Source organism: Tripterygium wilfordii, chromosome 15, assembly GCF_013401445.1.
Source record: "Tripterygium wilfordii isolate XIE 37 chromosome 15, ASM1340144v1, whole genome shotgun sequence".
Taxonomy (NCBI): Eukaryota; Viridiplantae; Streptophyta; class Magnoliopsida; order Celastrales; family Celastraceae; genus Tripterygium; species Tripterygium wilfordii.
This window is the reverse complement of record NC_052246.1, coordinates 13,463,513-13,482,394: the sequence shown is the minus strand read 5'-3', so window position 1 is coordinate 13,482,394 and position 18,882 is coordinate 13,463,513. Positions and strand designations below refer to the sequence as shown.

The window sequence follows — 18,882 nt, the reverse complement described above, 5'->3', positions numbered from 1 at the left end:
CATCTTCCGTTCCTGATTGCAAGTGGCATTAAAGTTCGAAACCTAACATGATAGCTATTTTGAAAATGCATTTTGATGTTTGAACTTTGGAGTTAAAACTTAAAGGTGGCTTGCAAGTTGAACAATATCCTCAGGGTTATAACATGTTGAATTCGCAGGAGAATTTCCCTATTTACCATTTAGCATTAAGTTTGCCGGCGACGACGTATGAAAGTTTTCTCAATGAGAGATGGCAAAATTTTTTAAAGTTTTAGATTTGGAATTGCAAAGTTTAATGACTATTACGTGTTGAATTAATCGTCGAGGTGGTGTAGTTTAGTGGTTAGATTTGGAATTGGAAAGTTTAATGACTGTTACGTGTTGTCATAGCCGCCAGATCAATTTGACGGCTGGGGAAAAAAAAAGCCCTTTTTATTTTGCAGCAGTGTGTTTAATAAAAGAAAGTCTCATTACATCATGGTCGGTACTAATTCTGTTCATGTTTGTTATAGTGATGGATAAACTCACACGACACTCTCATAGTCGTCGGATCAATCTAACGGTTAGAAAAAAATCCCTTTTTATTTTGCAACAATGTTCGAAAAAAGAAAGTCTCATCACGATAGGATTACATTAGGGGGTCGGCACTAAATCCGTTCTTGTTCATTAGATGAACTCAAATGACATATCCAGGGTGAGATATCTTGATGTATGTTGTTCACGGATAAGATTTTTTCCAATGAACTGTGCTACAGATTAATTTAATGGGTAGGTGAGTCCACTGGGATCCTTGTGTGTTTGGTCATTTGGTGAAATGGCACTGCAACCACCATTTTGCTTTTAATAAGGCATCTGTCAAGTACCAATCACATTTTTGGTCATCCAAATATAGTACATAGGCAACAAAAATGTTAATCCAATTAGAGGTAGACGCCACATGTACAGTTGGTTACCAGCAAACATCAAAACATCTATGACGGGGCCGGGGAGGACCGGATTGGGTTACCAATAGGTGCACCAAAATTTTTGGGTCTTTCTAAATACACTCACTTTGCTTGTTATATAAATCCACCTATACACGTAAACATTGATTTTACCCATTAAAAAGTTTTGTTGACACTTGATGTTTGTGCGTGTGTCATCTTCAATGCAGCTTTTGAGTTATAAAAAGTAAATCCAACAACCTGACTTTATCTCTCAGTTGGAGTATGCATGCGAAAATATAAAGGCAAAGGAAAAAACAAATGGGTTTCTTCTACTTTTTCCGTCCTCGACATAGTCCTCTTGGCCTCCATCGCTATCTTCTCTGCTTGGCAGGATCAAGTTTTGACTTTTATTGTTTTAGATTGAACATGCCATGATCAGTATAGGTGTTCTTGGATTTCTTGTTTGGGCTCATCATATGTTTACTGTGGGCTTAGACGTTGATACCCGTGCCTACTTCACGGCAGCTACCATGATCATAGCTGTCCCCACTGGAATCAAAATCTTTAGTTGGATCGCTACCATGTGGGGGGGTTCGATACAATACAAAACACCAATGTTATTTGCTGTAGGGTTCATCTTTTTGTTCACCATAGGAGGACTCACTGGAATAGTCCTGGCAAATTCAGGGCTAGACAAACAAAGAAGTGAAGAACACAAATATCAAATAGAATGGGAAAAGGATTCAGTACAGCAATGAACAGACCAAATAAAATCGTCAATCCCCGTTTCGAAATCAGCTCGAGGACAAAATATTATATATTACCTCCCTCAATATATTTTGAATCCAATCAATAAGAAATTGACGCGAATTGAATACCTAAAAATGTATTAATTATGTTAGAAATTAACAATTTTTTATTACAAATTGACATAATAAAACATATATTAATTGAGTTAAATATCATCCTATGTCGGTGGAAAATTCATCAACATTTTCATCAATATTTTCGTCCAAATTTTCGTCTTTTTGTTTTATTTTGTGTCCAAGAATATCATCCTAAGAACAATAGACATTCACTTGAGCATTTGCAATTAATGAAAAAAAATTTCTAAAACAATTAAAAAGTTATATATTTACCTGATCACTTGAATCACTTGACAATCGCAGATCATTGGCCCAAATCCTCAATTGATCCAAATTCATATCAGCAACTGTGTATGTATATTGACAAGAACAACCATATCTATGTATATATAGATTAATGGTGTTAAAGTTGAAGTTGTTGATGGAACTAAAGAGTTACACATTTTTACAGAGAATATATTCTCTGCAACTAAAGCATTACACCCTTTTATAGAGAATATATTCTCTGCAACTAAAGATTTACACACTTTAATAGAGAATATATTCTCTGCAACTAGATAGTTACACCATTTTACAGAAAATATATTCTCTACAATAAAAAAATAACACACTTTAACAAAGAATATATTCTCTGCAACTAAAGAGTAACACATTAAATCATGTGACTTGTGACGTGAGTCAGTATTGTAAAGATGTTTAGGTGCAAGATATAGAAGATATTGATTTTCTTTTCTAAAGAGAGGAACACGTGTACTGTCATTGGTCTTGTGTCAACATGGGTCCCACGTGAGCAAGTTTATGAAGTGAAACACAAACTATTCATCCACGTGAGTGAGTTTATGAAGTGACAAAGACAAACCATCCATCATAGGTATAGATTAGATTGGGTTTATTTAACAACACCCAAATTTTTTTATAGAATTTTAGAAAAATTATAAATGTGTAGTATTTCATATAATGAATCTAACAATATATATTTTGTTCGAAACAAAAATTCAACTTCATCATGATCGAACATGACAATTTTACATTGTTAGATATTAACTCAAAACATTCGATGTTTGGATCACTCTAAAATTAATTTTTATTTCAAAAAAGAGATATAATGTATTCTATATTAAATATTACAAATTTATATTATTTTTTTAAAAAAAAAAACACTAAAATGGAATCAGTTTGTGCCTGACAAAAAAAAAAGAAAAGAAAAAAAGAAGAAAACTTTCAAGAACCAATGATGCATAAGCAAGTGGTAACATTAAAACCCACCCCAATTCAGCAGCAGCTGCAGGAAAATTGCGTTAATGAAACTTAACGAAGTAGCCGTCAAAGTAGGCTTGAAAATATATATATATACACACATATATATGGTGCAAGTCTGCAAGAGAAACAGAGGACCAGGAGATACTGATGATGGTTTTTATTGAGGAGCTAGAGAGAGATGTGGAGGGCATCAGGGAATACTATAGGAGTGGGAAGACCAAGGAAGCATCGTGGAGGATATTACAGCTTAAAGGGTTACTTCTTTTTCTTAAAGAGAAAGAGGAAGATATCTTCAAAGCCCTAAAACAAGATTTGGGGAAACATCACTGCGAGGCATATAGAGATGAGGTATGTTTGTTCCTTCAATCATTCTTCTTCGACTCTCCACATTTCCACTAACACATTTTTTAATTTTTGTAATAATGGGTTTACATTTGTTAATGTAGTCATCAGGGTTCCTTTTAATTTAGGATTTGGGGTTGTGTGAATCAGAAATTTTGCAGCAGAAACAAAAATTTTGTTCATCTAAAGCTTTACTTCTTTGTTTATTGTATTTTTTTTTTCTTTTGAACAAAAGATGGATTTAGTTCTCATAAGCATTATATGAATACTGCAAATAGATGGTGGGGAGGTAAGAACAGTGTGACACATTCGCATTAGCTTTAATCCAAAATGTTTGGGGCGGAAACATGAATCCTTAACAAAAGTAGTTGACATCACGTTCTATATATGATGCTATCTTATTCTGCAGGCTGGAACCTTGATAAAGTCCATAAATTATGCACTAAGCAACATGAAGCAATGGATGTCATCCAAAAAGGTAACTTTTGGACAAGTAAGCCCAAATATGGGTTGAGAAATACCAAGTCTAAAAATCATATGCTGAAACAAGCCGGTTTAACTTTGATAGGCTAAACTCCCAGCAGTTGCTTTATTGTCGTCGGCAGAACTGGTTCCAGAGCCTCTTGGTCTTGTCCTCATTTTCTCCTCTTGGAATTTTCCCATTGGTATGTAATTTGTTAGACTCGATGAATTCAGTTTTCTTCAACCATCTACGGCTATATAATGCTTAATAAAGGCCAAAATTTTGTAATTAATTTTTTTGAGGAACACATACAGGGCTGTCACTGGAGCCACTGATTGGAGCAATAGCTTCAGGTAACACGATGGTACTAAAGCCTTCAGAGTTGGCTCCTGCAAGCTCTTCTCTTCTCGCAAATGCTCTTCCTTTATACCTCGATAACAAAGCCATCAGGATTATTGAAGGAGGTCAAGAAGTTGGCCAACAACTCCTACAGCAGAAATGGGACAAGATCTTCTTCACAGGTACCTACATGTGTACTGATATTCACACCCAATTACACCAACATTGTATGCATATGATTAGCAAGTGAATTTGCTCCTCGTAGTGTTGACACAGCTCAGTACTCCTTGGATTTACTTCTCTAGAAGCAGTTGAGCATCCGATGTATTTCGACTAGCATTCACATTTTCTACTATCACAGAATAGAGTTTGCTCTACTGCATTGTAGGATTCCTCAATTCAAAACACCTTCGCATGCACGTATATATGTTTACTTTCAGACACCAGACCTGCAGTTTAAGAAGTATTGTACGCTGCGTTCGAAGGGAATATCTTAATTAGTATCAATATGCTAATAGTAACTTGGTCTCCTTTCTGAATCATACAACTATTGATAGGTAGTGCAAGAGTGGGGCAGATGGTTATGACAGCAGCAGCAAAGCATCTAACCCCTGTTACTCTTGAGTTGGGTGGAAAATGCCCTGCCATCATCGATTCATTCTCATGGTCTTGGGACAAAGAGGTGAATTCCATTTAAGTACTGTTTACAGTCATCTCATTACCACAGTTTAATTGCCACCAAATCAGCTTTCCTAAGCTAATTGAAGCTTCGTTGATCGGGATTAAAAGGTGGCAGCAAACCGGATCATTGGAGCCAAGTATGGGTCTTGCGCTGGTCAGGCATGCATAGCAATTGACTATCTTCTAGTGGAGAAGAAATTTAGTCCTACTTTGGTATGATAATATATGATCTCTTATGTTTAAAATTATCTTTTCAAGCTTCATACATGACTTTGATTGTTTACCCTTTGTTCAGGTGGACTTATTGAAGGTCAGGATTGAAAACATGTTTGGTGAGAACCCAAAAGCATCAAACAGTATGGCACGGATCATAAACAAACAACATTTCTTTCGATTAAAGAATCTTTTGAATGATCCGGCGGTCAAGGATTCCATTGTCTATGGTGGTTCAATGGATGAAGAAAACCTGTAAATTTCACTTTCCATTACCTGTGAACCTGAAGTATGTTGATTTACATATTAGATGAAACACGTTTAACGTCATTAATTCTAATGCAGGTTCATTGAGCCAACAATATTGTTGGATCCCCCGCTAGAAGCTGGAATAATGAGAGATGAAATCTTTGGTCCATTGCTTCCCATTATCACTGTGAGATTTATCTCCATAGTTGATTTATTTCTAGGCAACTTTACTTCACTATGACTGCAGCTCAACAAAAGATTTCATCCTTTCCTTTGCAGCTCAATAAAATTGAAGACGGCATTAATTTCATAAACTCAAGGCCTAAAGCACTTACAATATATGCCTTCACGAATAATGAAACGTTGAGGAGGAGAATGGTCTCCGAGACATCATCAGGGAGCTTAGTATTCAACGACGCGCTTATTCAAGTATTTCATTACCAGTTACACTGTTGTCATTTTTTTGCTTATGATGATCTGTATATATATGGCTCTCTTATTGTTTTGGGCTATAAAATTTGTGCAGTATGCAGCAGATAGCTTACCATTTGGAGGGATTGGAGAGAGCGGGATGGGGAAGTACCATGGGAAGTTCTCATTCGATGTGTTCAGCCATCACAAGGCGGTAGTGAGGCGGAGCTTCCTGACTGATTTTTGGTTCAGGTTTCCTCCATGGAATAATCAGAAGCTGCTGCTCCTTGAGTCAACTCTCTCTTTTCGTTATCTTGGAATTCTACTTGTCTTGCTTGGCTTGAAGAAGACCAGAAATAGCACAAACAGGAACTAGTGAAAATGAAGAAAGTATGTCTCGCATGCATATATACATGAGTTTGGGGAACTACTATAAGTTTTTGATAATGGATTCTGTATCCTTTATTTGATATATATATTTTTAGGTTTTATTTACAGAGTTGATTACATATATATATGTGAGCAATGAATACATTTTGAGAAAGAAAGTATATATCTAAATAAGATATTTAAAGTAATCTGCATTATCTTAATATTACTCCATTAATATATATATATATATATATATATATATATATATATATATATATTATTCTCTTTTTAAAGAGTTTACTGAGCACAATCAGGCAAATCTTCCATCACTTTGATGCCAAAGTTATGTAAGCAAATGATCAATATATACAAACATATATAAGAGAATCAATTGGACCTATTCTTCTCGATCCTCAATATCAAAATCTTGTGGAATGCCCATGATTCATTCATTCTTCTGTATTAATACTAATGGAGAAACGATTGCATAATCAAGTAAATAAGCAATTGCAAGTGTAAGAAAAATTAATGTGCCTGCCTTTTAGTGGTTCATACCTAAGCCATCTGCACTAATCCCTTTCTGGTGGCTTCTCCATGATGAAAGTACAATTACAATATATTGGGAAAAATTCACCGAAATCGAACCGGATTGACTCAATTGAGAGACCTAATTTAAAACGTTTTTCTTTCAGTGATCGAATTGCAAACACTTCTATCTTTCTTATGCCTACTTTACCAAATAATCATCTTTCTTTTGAGTTTTGATTGCCTATATGAAATTGACCTTGGATTTTTACGCATTAATGATTCCTCTACAATTAAGTTAATTACACGTTTTTTGATGTCATAATATTCAGCATTTTGTTCGTATGTTTTAAATTGAATATATAATCCAACCTAAATAATTCAAAGAGATATTGTACGCTTTGGTTCTAAAACCCGCACAACTTTGTCCTTAAAATATTACTCTTGGTTGAAAGTGATTAGATATTTATTTATAAATCGCATCGGCAGCTTACACCTAACCTATATATGGATTACAAGTCCTAGTATCAACTTATGTGATTCAATGTTTCATGCATGCTTGAACACACGAAGCTTCTTAATATATAATAGTATATATATATATATATATATTATCAGGAACTCGGTTATCAGATGCCAACTAATTAATATGTACGCCTAAGAAACTAGTTTGACTAAGTTTATGTAATTTTCCATGGTTAATTTCTTGAACAAGACAAACAACTCTTTTTTCTTTTCTTTTCTTTTCTTTTTTTTGGGTATGGGAACAAGACAAACAACTACAGCTTGATTGTTTCTGAGTCACATACCATGAAAGTTTCTAAGTAAAGTTTTGTAATCTTCTTCCTTCGCCAATTGTCAGCAAGCGTTTTTTAAAACAAAAACATTTTTATTCATTTGTAATAATCAATAAAAATACATTCTATTTGGATGAATTCCTTATTGTGAATGGTTCAGCCTTATGCTTTATATGAATTTTTGACTAATTCATATGTAGCTAGCTAGCTAGGAACACAATGGGATCCCACTACCCTTTTCTTAATAGTTGAAGGAGTTGGTAGCTAGCTGGAACGGTTGATTATAATATAAGATTAATTTCTAAGAGGTTGGAAAACTTCTTCAATCATTAAAGAATTGTTTCAATGAGTAGGAGCAACACTATATAAACCACAATCTTCTCCATTTTTATTCATTCACAAAAGAGTAGTGTTTTGATCTCATTTAAGAGCATTGAAGTCGATCTCTAAGTAGTATTGCGATCGACTTTGCAGTGACCAAATTAAATGTTGCCCAAAATGGCCAAGATTTGGCCTCACGCAGTCTTTGCATTGGCATTGTGCTTTATAGTCAGTAATGTAGCAGCGGAGGACGACTATTACAAGTCAACACCGCCTCCGTCGTGGCCTCTTCCACCGCCTAAATACTACAAGTGGCTGCCACCACCTCGTGATTATTGGCAATGGTCGCCAGAAACTCCTAATTACTACTATAAGTCCCCACCACCACCATATATTTACAAGTCTCCACCTCCTCCATCACCTTCACCCCCTCCACCATACATTTACAATTCTCCTCCACCACCCTCTCCATCACCACCTCCTCCCTATATCTATAAATCTCCACCACCCCCATCTCCGTCGCCACCTGCACCTTATGTCTACAAATCTCCTCCTCCACCCTCCCCATCACCACCTCCTCCCTATATCTATAAATCTCCACCACCCCCATCTCCGTCGCCACCTCCACCTTATGTCTACAAATCTCCTCCTCCACCCTCCCCATCACCACCTCCTCCATATGTCTACAAATCACCCCCTCCCCCATCTCCATCTCCTCCACCTCCCTATATCTACAAGTCTCCTCCTCCACCCTCCCCATCACCACCTCCTCCATATGTCTACCAATCACCACCTCCCCCATCTCCATCTCCTCCACCTCCCTATGTCTACAAGTCTCCTCCTCCACCCTCCCCATCACCACCTCCTCCATATGTCTATCAATCACCACCGCCCCCATCTCCATCTCCTCCACCTCCCTATGTCTACCAATCACCACCTCCTCCATATGTCTATCAATCACCACCTCCCCCATCTCCATCTCCATCTCCTCCACCTCCCTATGTCTACAAGTCTCCTCCTCCACCCTCCCCATCACCACCTCCTCCATATGTCTATCAATCACCACCTCCCCCATCTCCTTCTCCTCCACCTCCCTATGTCTACAAGTCTCCTCCTCCACCCTCCCCATCACCTCCACCACCCTATGTCTACAAGCCTCCCCCTCCTCCATCACCATCACCGCCTCCTCCCTATGTGTATAAGTCTCCACCACCACCATCCCCTTCACCACCACCACCTCCTTATGTATATAACTCTCCACCTCCCCCATCTCCATCACCACCACCACCATATGTCTACAAGTCCCCACCACCTCCTTCTCCATTACCATCACCACCATATGTCTACAAGTCTCCACCACCTCCTTCTCCATCTCCACCTCCTCCTTACATTTACAAGTCACCACCGCCTCCATCACCATCGCCTCCACCTCCCTATGTTTACAAGTCCCCTCCTCCTCCTTCTCCTTCACCGCCACCTCCTTACTACTACAAATCTCCACCCCCACCTCCTGCATATTATTACACCTCTCCTCCACCTCCTGCTATTTACTAGACAAAAAAATTTCCTAATATGTTCATCGAGGAAGGTGTAGCAACAACATGGTGCTTTGCTCCTTTTTTTTTCTTTTTTGTCGAAATTTTCTTTCGTTGAATTGATGATTCTATGTATCGAGTTTATTTATCTTACTTTTGTTCATGATTGGAATAAAAAAATTAATAAAGGCGTTTCTCTGATTTTGATCGCATTGTAGTGTGAATTGACCGTTTTGAATCTTGAGGATGCATGCTTAATTAATGGTAGTTTTGCTTAATTTTCATTATATTAGTCAACTGCAGGCCGCATCAAGCCATAAACATACATGCTTATAGATGGAAATATAAAGTCTCCATATTCCTTCATAATTTGTTATAATAAACGGAGAATTAGTCAAGTGACAATTATAAAATAAAGACTAAGTGCTCATATGTGCAGACCCGTATACAACAAAAACACATGTCTCAGCAAAATCGTAAGACCATGTATGGGGACTACCAAAATATGAAGGAAGTTGATGACCTAATGACAGGGGAGCCGGTGATCGAAGCCGGTTAAGCCGGTACCCACTGCATATGTATATTTATATATAGGCTGACCATGACCTGACTGTGCCTTGGACAATAACTACAGACCCAGACCTAACAAGACCGAATTTGATAGTAAGAGACTGTAAAGAAAACAGAGAAAAAGAATTGTGTATGGTGTTGAGAAAATTGTGTGTTCATTTACACCTTTGTTAGTGATATATATAGGAGAAGAAAGCACTAAGTCAAGCCTAAACAATGGCAAACAACTAGAAACATTGCCTAATTTATGCATGCATTTAAGGTAATGAAATCAATAATATATTCTCCTTGATATCCTCCTTGATATCCTCCTTAACATGCTCCTTGATATGCTCCTTGATATCCTCCTTAACATCCTCCTTAATTTCCTCCTTAATACTCCCCCTCAAGTTGGAATAGATGTTGACTATGCCCAACTTGCTAAGTAAGATGGAAAATTGTGGGACACCTACAGCCTTCGTGAAAATGTCTGCCGGTTGCTTCGAGGTTGAGATGTGAAATGTCTTGAGTAAACCGGCCTGAATTTTTTCTCTTACAAGATGACAGTCAATCTCTATGTGTTTCGTTCGTTCGTGAAATACTGGATTTGACGCTATATGTAATGCTGCTTGATTGTCACAATACAACCTAGCTGGTTGTGGATGCTTGATTCCAAGATCACATAGAATGTACTTTAACCAAGTTATTTCACAACATGCCGAAGCCATGGAACGATACTCTGCTTCCGCGCTTGAGCGGGACACTGTGTTTTGTTTCTTAGTTTTCCAAGAGATCAGTGATTGTCCGAGGAACATGCAATATCCTGTGGTGGAACGACGTGTGTCTCGACATCTAGCCCAATCCGCATCGCAAAAAGCATTCAGCTGTATCGGACTAGTGGCAGAGAATAAAATACCTTGTCCGGGGGCTTGCTTGATGTACCGCAATACTCGGTAAGCTGCTTCCAGATGTGGAGTACGGGGCTTATCCATGTATTGGCTAAGAATATGGACAGCATACACTAAGTCTGGGCGAGTAAGTGTCAAGTATATCAACCTTCCAACAAGTCTTCGATAAGAAAAAGGATCACTGATGCACTCTCCATCAGTCTTGTTGAGGGATAAATTTTGTTCCATAGGAGTGTTGACTGACCTAGCAGCAAGGTAGCCTGTATCCTCCAGTATTTCAAGGGCATATTTACGTTGTGAAATAGCAATCCCCTTGCTAGAACGTGCAATCTCTATACCCAAGAAATATTTCAACTCACCGAGATCCTTCAACTTAAATTGTCTCATGAGACCATTTGTAACTTCCTCAATGTCTTGCAGACTATTCCCTGTGAGGATGACATCATCAACATAAACAAGAAGTGCAGTGAAGATGCTACCTCGGGTTCGGATGAAGAGTGAATAGTCCGACTTAGATTGATGAAAACCAGCAAGTTTGAGTGCTGTAGACAATTTTATGAACCATTGGCGAGAGGCTTGTTTGAGCCCGTACAGAGATTTGTGCAACTTGCATACACGAGTCTCCCCCTTTCATCCGAAACCCTGAGGTAGGGACATATATACTTCTTCCTCAAGATCGCCATGGAGAAACGCGTTATTGACGTCAAGCTGACGAAGATGCCAATGTTGGGTGGCAGCCACGGCAAGAAGGAGACGGACGGTAACAAGCTTGGCAACTGGGGCAAAAGTCTCCCTGTAATCAAAACCTTCAATCTGACTGTAACCTTTGGCAACCAACCGTGCCTTGTAACGTTCAACCGTGCCATCAGGATTGAATTTGATTTTGTAAACCCATTTGCAGCCAACAGGTTTCTTGTGCGGTGGCAGTGGTTGGAGGGACCACGTACCATTTTCTTGGAGAGCCTGAAGCTCTTGGTCCATAGCGTGGCGCCATTGGGGGTCCTTGACAGCTTGGGAAAAGGTGGTGGGTGTTTTGATGGCTGAGATGGATGTGGCAAAGGCCCTGTGGGAAGGAGACAAGTTATCATAGGATATAACATGAGATAAAGGGTGAGAAGTACCTGTATGTCCAGCCAATGATGGAGGCGATGACGGTGGATCCCGAGTGGGCAATGAAACCTCCACATGGTAGTGTTGAAGATAACTGGGAGCATGGGTTGTGCGGCGTAGCCGAGGTGCGGGTGTGGAGGTGGGATTAGGGTGTGGCGGAGACATAATGGGGTCAAGTGTGGTAGTGGTGTCACTATGGAATGATGTGTTTGGTGGAATGTTAGGTGTGTCTGAAGGAATGGGCATGGCACTCGGTGCAGGTGTCGGTAATGGGTCAATAGAGACCATTGGAGTGGGAAACAACGTGAAATTGGGGGGAGGGGAAAGAGTGGCAGCGGAAGTAGTGTAGGGAAATAATTGTTCATGAAAAACAACGTCCCGAGAGATGAATATTTGACCAGTTTCGAGATTGTAAACGCGGTATCCCTTGGTACCATATGGGTATCCAAGGAATAGGCAACGGATAGAACGGGCATCAAATTTAGTAGGACGAGTATGGTGGGTGGAGGCAAAACACAAACAACCAAACACACGTAAATGTGTATAAGAAGGTGTTTTGTGAAAGAGAATTTCGTATGGAGTTTTACCTTTAAGAACAGGAGTGGGAGTACGATTGATGAGATAAGCAGCGGTAAGGATGGAATCTCCCCAAAAAAATTTAGGAAGGTTGGCTTGAAAAAGTAAGGAGCGGGCAACATTTAGAAGGTGACGGTGCTTGCGTTCGGCTACTCCATTCTGTTGTGGGGTGGAAACACAAGTGGTTTGATGCATAATCCCTTTTTCAGAGTAGAAATTATGCATGGAGAATTCAGGGCCATTGTCACTCCCAATGACTTTGACGCGAGTAGAAAACTGTGTTTCAACATAGTTTATGAAGGAAAGAAGAGATCCACGTGCATCGGATTTGCTATGTAATAGATAAATCCAAGTACAACGAGAAAAATCATCAACAATTGTAAGAAAGTATTTTGCCCCATTGAGTGATTGGATATGGTATCCTCCCCAAATGTCAACATGAATTAATTCAAATGGAACTTTCGTAGTAATAGAACTCAATGGAAAAGAGTTACGAGTTTGTTTGGCAAGAGGACAAATGGCACAATCATCAACTGAACAAAAATGAATATTTTTGGTAGACAAAGATATGGCCCGTAGGCTTTTGTTAGATAAATGACCTAAACGTTGATGCCATAAATGGGATGAGTTGGAAGGTGTAATTGTTGAGGCGGAATGACACCCAGATATCCTCGCAACGTCCAAGTAATAAAGTCCATTGCGCTCAGTTCCCATCCCAATCATCTCCCCCGATCGTTGGTCCTGAACAATGCAAGACACATCAGTAAAAATTGCAGAACATAGGGATGTTTTGGCTAATTTGGCTACTGAAATTAAGTTTAATCGGAATGATGGAACACATAAAACATTATAGAGCACAAGATTATCAGAAAACCGTATGGTGCCTATATGTGTTATGGGAGCAATGGCATGATTGGGCAGGTATACATGACGATTATGAATTGGTGTCTTGGTGGTCATAAGAGTGGATGAGCAGACCATGTGATCTGTAGCACCTGTATCAAAAATCCATTCCTTATGTGGAATAAGAGAGTTTGCACAAACTGTGTTACCTGAAACGTTGCTCATTGTAGTTGCCGCATTCACTTGACTAGCCATGTTTCCTACTTTGTTTTGATCAATAAGAGCAAGGAGATCATGATATTGATCTGCCGTGAGGTTGTAGGAAGGTGGTGTGCTGTCAGTATTGTCTGGTTGAAAACTTACATGATAAGCCTTTGAACGAGAATGAGAGTTTGTGTTCAAATGATTACTCTTATCACCGTGAGAGTTGGCCCTCTTAAGCTTGCGGCAAATGTCGATTGTGTGACCTTTGTGTCCGCAATAGTCACATTTTAAGTGTGCCCGACAATTTTCAGTGGAGTGACCAGTAAGGTGGCAACGATGGCAACGGATAGTGGAGAGGTGGGACAAAGGAGCTTTCCCTGTATGATTGAACCTTTCTCTAGCGGTGAAAGCTGCTGCCTCTGGTGCTTTACCCAGACCTTGTGAGGAGATGACTCGTTGTTTTTCGTCTTGATTGACAAGAGAGAACACTTTGTTAGCAGGAGGTAGTGGATCCATGAGAAGAATTTGACCACGTGCTGCTGCATAAACCTCATTGAGTCCCATAAGGAACTTGATGGTACGTTGTGTCTGTTGGTATTGATGTAGAGTCTTGGCAATATCCCCACTACAAGGTGGTAGAGGACAAAGTGCATCTCGTTTGTCCCAGAGACTTTTGAGCTTGGTGTAGTATTCACCAATGGTCATGTTGCCTTGCAAGCAATCATGGATTTCCTGCTCAATGTGAAAAAGGTACACACTGTTGGTGGTAGAGAGTAGTTCCTTTAGTTCATTCCAGACGGCAAGAGCACTATCATTGTACATGACGCTTTGTCCGATTGCAGGAGTTACTGTGTTGAGGATCCATCCTTTGACAAGAAGATCACAACGAGTCCATTGCTTTACCTCTGCCGTGGATCCTGTGACAGGTTTGGTCACGGTTCCATCGATGAAACCGTCTTTGTTTTTGGCAATAAGGGCCATGAGCATGGCATGACTCCAAAGAGGATAGTTATCTTGATTCAGCGATTGGGTCACCAGGATAAGACCAGGTTGGTCCGAGTGGTGAAGATAGAGAGGATCACTTGGATCATCGTGCCTATGGTTTTGCATCTTGGTTATCTCAGATTTTTCTGGGTCATTGTTGTCGGTCTTTGCCATGAGTGTGGAGGCAAGGTGAAATAATGATTTGCAGTTGATGTTGTTTTACAGTAAGGGTGAAAGCCTAAGCTCCGATACCATGTAAAGAAAACAGAGAAAAAGAATTGTGTATGGTGTTGAGAAAATTGTGTGTTCATTTACATCTTTGTTAGTGATATATATAGGAGAAGAAAGCACTAAGTCAAGCCTAAACAATGGCAAACAACTAGAAACATTGCCTAATTTATGCATGCATTTAAGGTAATGAAATCAATAATATATTCTCCTTGATATCCTCCTTGATATCCTCCTTAACATGCTCCTTGATATGCTCCTTGATATCCTCCTTAACATCCTCCTTAATTTCCTCCTTGATATGCATGCACTAAAAGGGCTTGGATGGTTACTTCTCAAGCCTTGAGGCTTGAGCCCATTACTTTTGTTGTCATGAGCTTGGTTTAATATTTCAGGCCCGTATTCATCACTCTTCCCGTATAATATATGTGTGTATTATCTTTATGTTTACCTTAGTATTCTCTTTATGTTTGGTTCATTTATCATCCTCTTACTTGATACCCTTTTTATCTCACAGATCATAATAAGGTTACCTAGCCATTGCACTTGGGAGCATTGGAGTAGATATATCCATGCATGCTTTGTCATGCAACTATATAATATATACACACACACACACAAATATATGTGTGTATCTCGTTTGATGGCACTGCTTCCCCTTAATAATACGCGTCTTTAGCCAAGTTCCTACATCAGAAATATGTTGTAACTTGTAAGACTTATGTTATATACTGAATAGAGGTTTTTATTTCTTGGTAAAATGAAAAAGCCTTTCATTTGTATGCCTTTTAATTACTAATTAGATTAATTATTTATGTCGGGCACTAATCTGTTTAACAATGAATTGTTTAATATTCATTTAATTTGAATTTCCTTATCATATGGAGTCCATATTCTTGATGGATGAAAATCAAAATAATTATAGTATAGACAGAAAAAAAAAAAAAAATCCCCATTTGGGTCTAATTAGAGAAGTCAACATTGCTTGGTTTGGGAATTCTTGAATGAGAGACTTCTTGATAAATTTATCGCACATTACATTTATTGCTAAAATTTTCAATTCTCAAGTCCCGGCTTACTAATTTCACATTATTATTAGAGATGATATATGCGTTGCACTTGCCACGTAACAGAGAGAGAACAAAAATTAAAACTTATGGCTTTGACTTAATTCATGAAATAAATGATTCATTGTGTACTTCATACAAATGAATCCATCAAGGATCTCAATAAGGACTCTTATTTTTTATTCTCAAAAGACAACTACGCACCAATGATCAAATAGAAAAATACCGAAACAAATTATACTGAAATTGAAAACAGAAACTTCTTTTTATTCTTCTCACAACTTGAATGAATTAACTGTGTGCTTGTTGGCCCATGAGCGTAGAAGTACCCTTAGTAATGATATGGAGGAGGTGGAGACTTGTAGTAGTATGGCGGAGGTGATGGAGATGGTGGTGGTGGTGATTTGTAATAATAAGGTGGTGGTGGTGACGGTGATGGTGGAGGTGGGGACTTGTAGTAGTATGGAGGAGGGGGTGACTTCACAGGAGGGGGAGGTGATGTGTAGTGGTAAGGAGGTGGTGGAGACGGTGATGGTGGTGGTGGTGACTTATAGAGATAAGGGGGAGGAGGTGAAGGAGAGGGAGGAGGTGGTGACTTATACACATAAGGTGGTGGTGGAGAATGTGCTGGTGGTGGGGGAGACTTATACACGTAAGGTGGTGGCGGAGAGGGTGAAGGTGGTGGTGGTGACTTATAGATGTAAGGTGGTGGCGGAGAGGGTGAAGGAGGTGGTGGAGATTTGTAAACATATGGTGGTGGCGGAGAAGGGGATGGTGGTGGTGGTGATTTATAAACGTATGGTGGTGGTGGAGAGGGTGAAGGAGGAGGAGGTGACTTGTAAACATAGGGTGGTGGAGGAGAGGGTGAAGGGGGAGGAGGTGACTTGTAGATGTAGGGTGGAGGCGGAGAAGGTGATGGGGGTGGTGGTGACTTATAGACATAAGGTGGTGGTGGGGAGGGTGAAGGAGGAGGAGGTGATTTGTAAACATATGGTGGAGGTGGAGAAGGAGATGGTGGTGGCGGTGACTTGTACACATATGGTGGTGGTGGAGAGGCATAAATGTAAGGCTTGTAGTGATCATCATCGGCAACCACAGCAGTGGCTAAGATGCAAAATGCCACTGCACATAGCAGTTGAGGCCACTGCCCCTGCTGTGACCGAGCTCCCATATCTTATAAATTGGTGTGTTGAGTATCTTGTTTTGGAAAACAAACATGGATTGTAACCCTATTTATAGTGAACTCTACAATTAAGGCATTAGTGGCAAAGATGTGCATTATAATATTATTAATAAAACTCAACAGAACAGCCTGGACATGCATGTACAGTTAATCTCTCAATTTGACTCAGTTATTCAACACTTGTGATTGGTGGGAAACCACTACATAATTGGTCAGATTTTCCCAGATGAGTATTATTGGACATGAAAGTCCAAGAAGGAGGGTAGTAGGTGAAGTGTTGTCTTCACTGTGGATATTTTATATGTAAATTAAAGCGCGTATTAGGCAAATGGGGCTGAATAATTCAGAACAAAGTGGTGCAGGTAACAAAGCAAGAGCAGAGTCAAGTTGCTCGTACGTGTTGATTCTCTGCCTAATTTTGGGAGTTAAAAGGTCTGTGTTAGGTACGTAGCAAATTAATCTTATATCAACTCTTAGAAGCTTCATTGGAAATAATTATTGTGTTGACGTATTCATGGTTTCTTCTCTTGCATGTCAGGAATATACGGAGTCGGTGAAATTTTAAAAAAAAAAAATTAGCAGAGTACACAACGTTTGTCTTAGCTATATATATATAATTATTAGTTGCCAGTGTTTGTGCAATTGTGCTGATCACATTGTCTCAAAAAAAGGTTGCATGTGGTTTAACAAGTGTGGCACTAAAGTAAACACAAGACAACAAAGTGTGCATATATGGCTCGAACCCTTTCAGATAAATCATTAGTCAAATTAATAAAATGGGAAGTGCTTCTAGACGAGGCTAAGAAAACAATGGTAATGTACTATGCATAAAGATTAAGGGATATTTAGTCTATAGAGAGGTTGGTGGGCTTCTTAAGTCAAAAGTCGACAAAACAAACATACATCGAAAACAAACAATATATATATTTTTATTTTTATTTTTTTTGATAAGAAGAATGATTTTATTAAGGATTAATAAGGTACGAACAACGAAGCAAAGGAAGACTCCAACCAGAGTCAATCCACCAAACAAAAATAAGAGCTACCCCCATGACAAAGGGGGATCATTGTTACCCAGTCAAGCTATAAACAACTCTTTCCTAGAAGCACCCTGTCTTGCAACACAGTCGGCTACAGCGTTAGATTCCCTCCACACATGATTAAACGTGATGGGAGATAATAGGTTAGAGTAGTTTCTAATTGCATTGGCATCATTCTCCAAGGGCCAAGGATTGGAGGATCCTTCTTGTAACCAAGTGACCAGGTTTAATGAATCAGCCTCTACTATAATTCTACCTTTATCTTTAAACCCCATATTCCATTGAGATTTCAACAGCTGTTCTAATAACTTTCAATTCAGCACCATTAGAGGCTGTTGAATCAAAGGGGCCAGAGAAGACACAAACAAGAGAACAAAGTCTGCATATATTGCTCGAACCCATTTAGATAAATCATTAGTCAAATAAAATGTGAAGTGCTTGTAGACAAGGCGAAGAAAACAATGGCAATGGCAATGGCAATGGCAATGTAGTATGCATAAAAGATTCAGGGATATGGAGAGGTTGGTGGGCGGTGGGCCTCTTAAGTCAAAAGTCAACGAAAACAAACACACATGGAAAACAAAATAGGCCGAGCTCGGACTTAAGACCATGAGCTGGGCTAGTTTTTAGTCGAACGGCAAGTTTAAAAGGGATTCACTGGGCCAACGAGTGAAAAATGGGCCTAGCCCATACACATCAGGTGCGAAAAGATGTAATCAATAAGTCAACAAGAGAGAACAATCCACCATGCAAAAAACTTGCATATTGAAAGATCAAAAGTGGTCCCCTCCAAAATTAGGTGTTGTGAAGCCCTCTTTTAACATGGCCATGGGTGCAACTGCTTCTTCTTCTGCGGCTGTAGCTAGGAACGAAACAGGGCATCTTGTTTTTGCAGTGGTGAAATCTTTTGA

At 39.2% G+C, this 18,882-nt stretch overlaps 4 protein-coding genes across 4 annotated transcripts; 2 read left to right on the top strand and 2 right to left on the bottom strand.

Annotated features, from left to right (window-relative positions):
- Positions 1–3,003: 3,003 nt before the first annotated feature.
- On the top strand, positions 3,004–6,239 carry LOC120017105 (aldehyde dehydrogenase family 3 member F1-like). The gene is made up of 10 exons (XM_038870179.1): positions 3,004–3,379; positions 3,783–3,851; positions 3,942–4,038; positions 4,151–4,357; positions 4,733–4,857; positions 4,965–5,069; positions 5,152–5,324; positions 5,415–5,505; positions 5,598–5,747; positions 5,845–6,239. The coding sequence occupies exons 1-10, from the start codon at positions 3,179–3,181 to the stop codon at positions 6,103–6,105; spliced, it is 1,479 nt and encodes a 492-aa protein (XP_038726107.1). The 5' UTR covers positions 3,004–3,178; the 3' UTR covers positions 6,106–6,239.
- A 1,540-nt stretch (positions 6,240–7,779) lies between these two features.
- Positions 7,780–9,480, top strand: LOC120016199 (extensin-2-like). Its single transcript, XM_038868854.1, has one exon. The coding sequence runs from the start codon at positions 7,910–7,912 to the stop codon at positions 9,296–9,298; it is 1,389 nt and encodes a 462-aa protein (XP_038724782.1). The 5' UTR covers positions 7,780–7,909; the 3' UTR covers positions 9,299–9,480.
- Positions 9,481–13,125: 3,645 nt separating this feature from the next.
- Positions 13,126–14,627, bottom strand: LOC119979927. Its single transcript, XM_038822546.1, has 2 exons — positions 13,475–14,627; positions 13,126–13,163 (listed from the first exon to the last, which is right to left on the bottom strand). The coding sequence occupies exons 1-2, from the start codon at positions 14,625–14,627 to the stop codon at positions 13,126–13,128; spliced, it is 1,191 nt and encodes a 396-aa protein (XP_038678474.1).
- A 1,197-nt stretch (positions 14,628–15,824) lies between these two features.
- Positions 15,825–16,962, bottom strand: LOC120017013 (extensin-2-like). The gene has a single exon (XM_038870050.1). It carries the CDS (start codon positions 16,917–16,919, stop codon positions 16,080–16,082), a length of 840 nt encoding a protein of 279 aa, XP_038725978.1. The 5' UTR covers positions 16,920–16,962; the 3' UTR covers positions 15,825–16,079.
- Between the last annotated feature and the right edge of the window lie 1,920 nt (positions 16,963–18,882).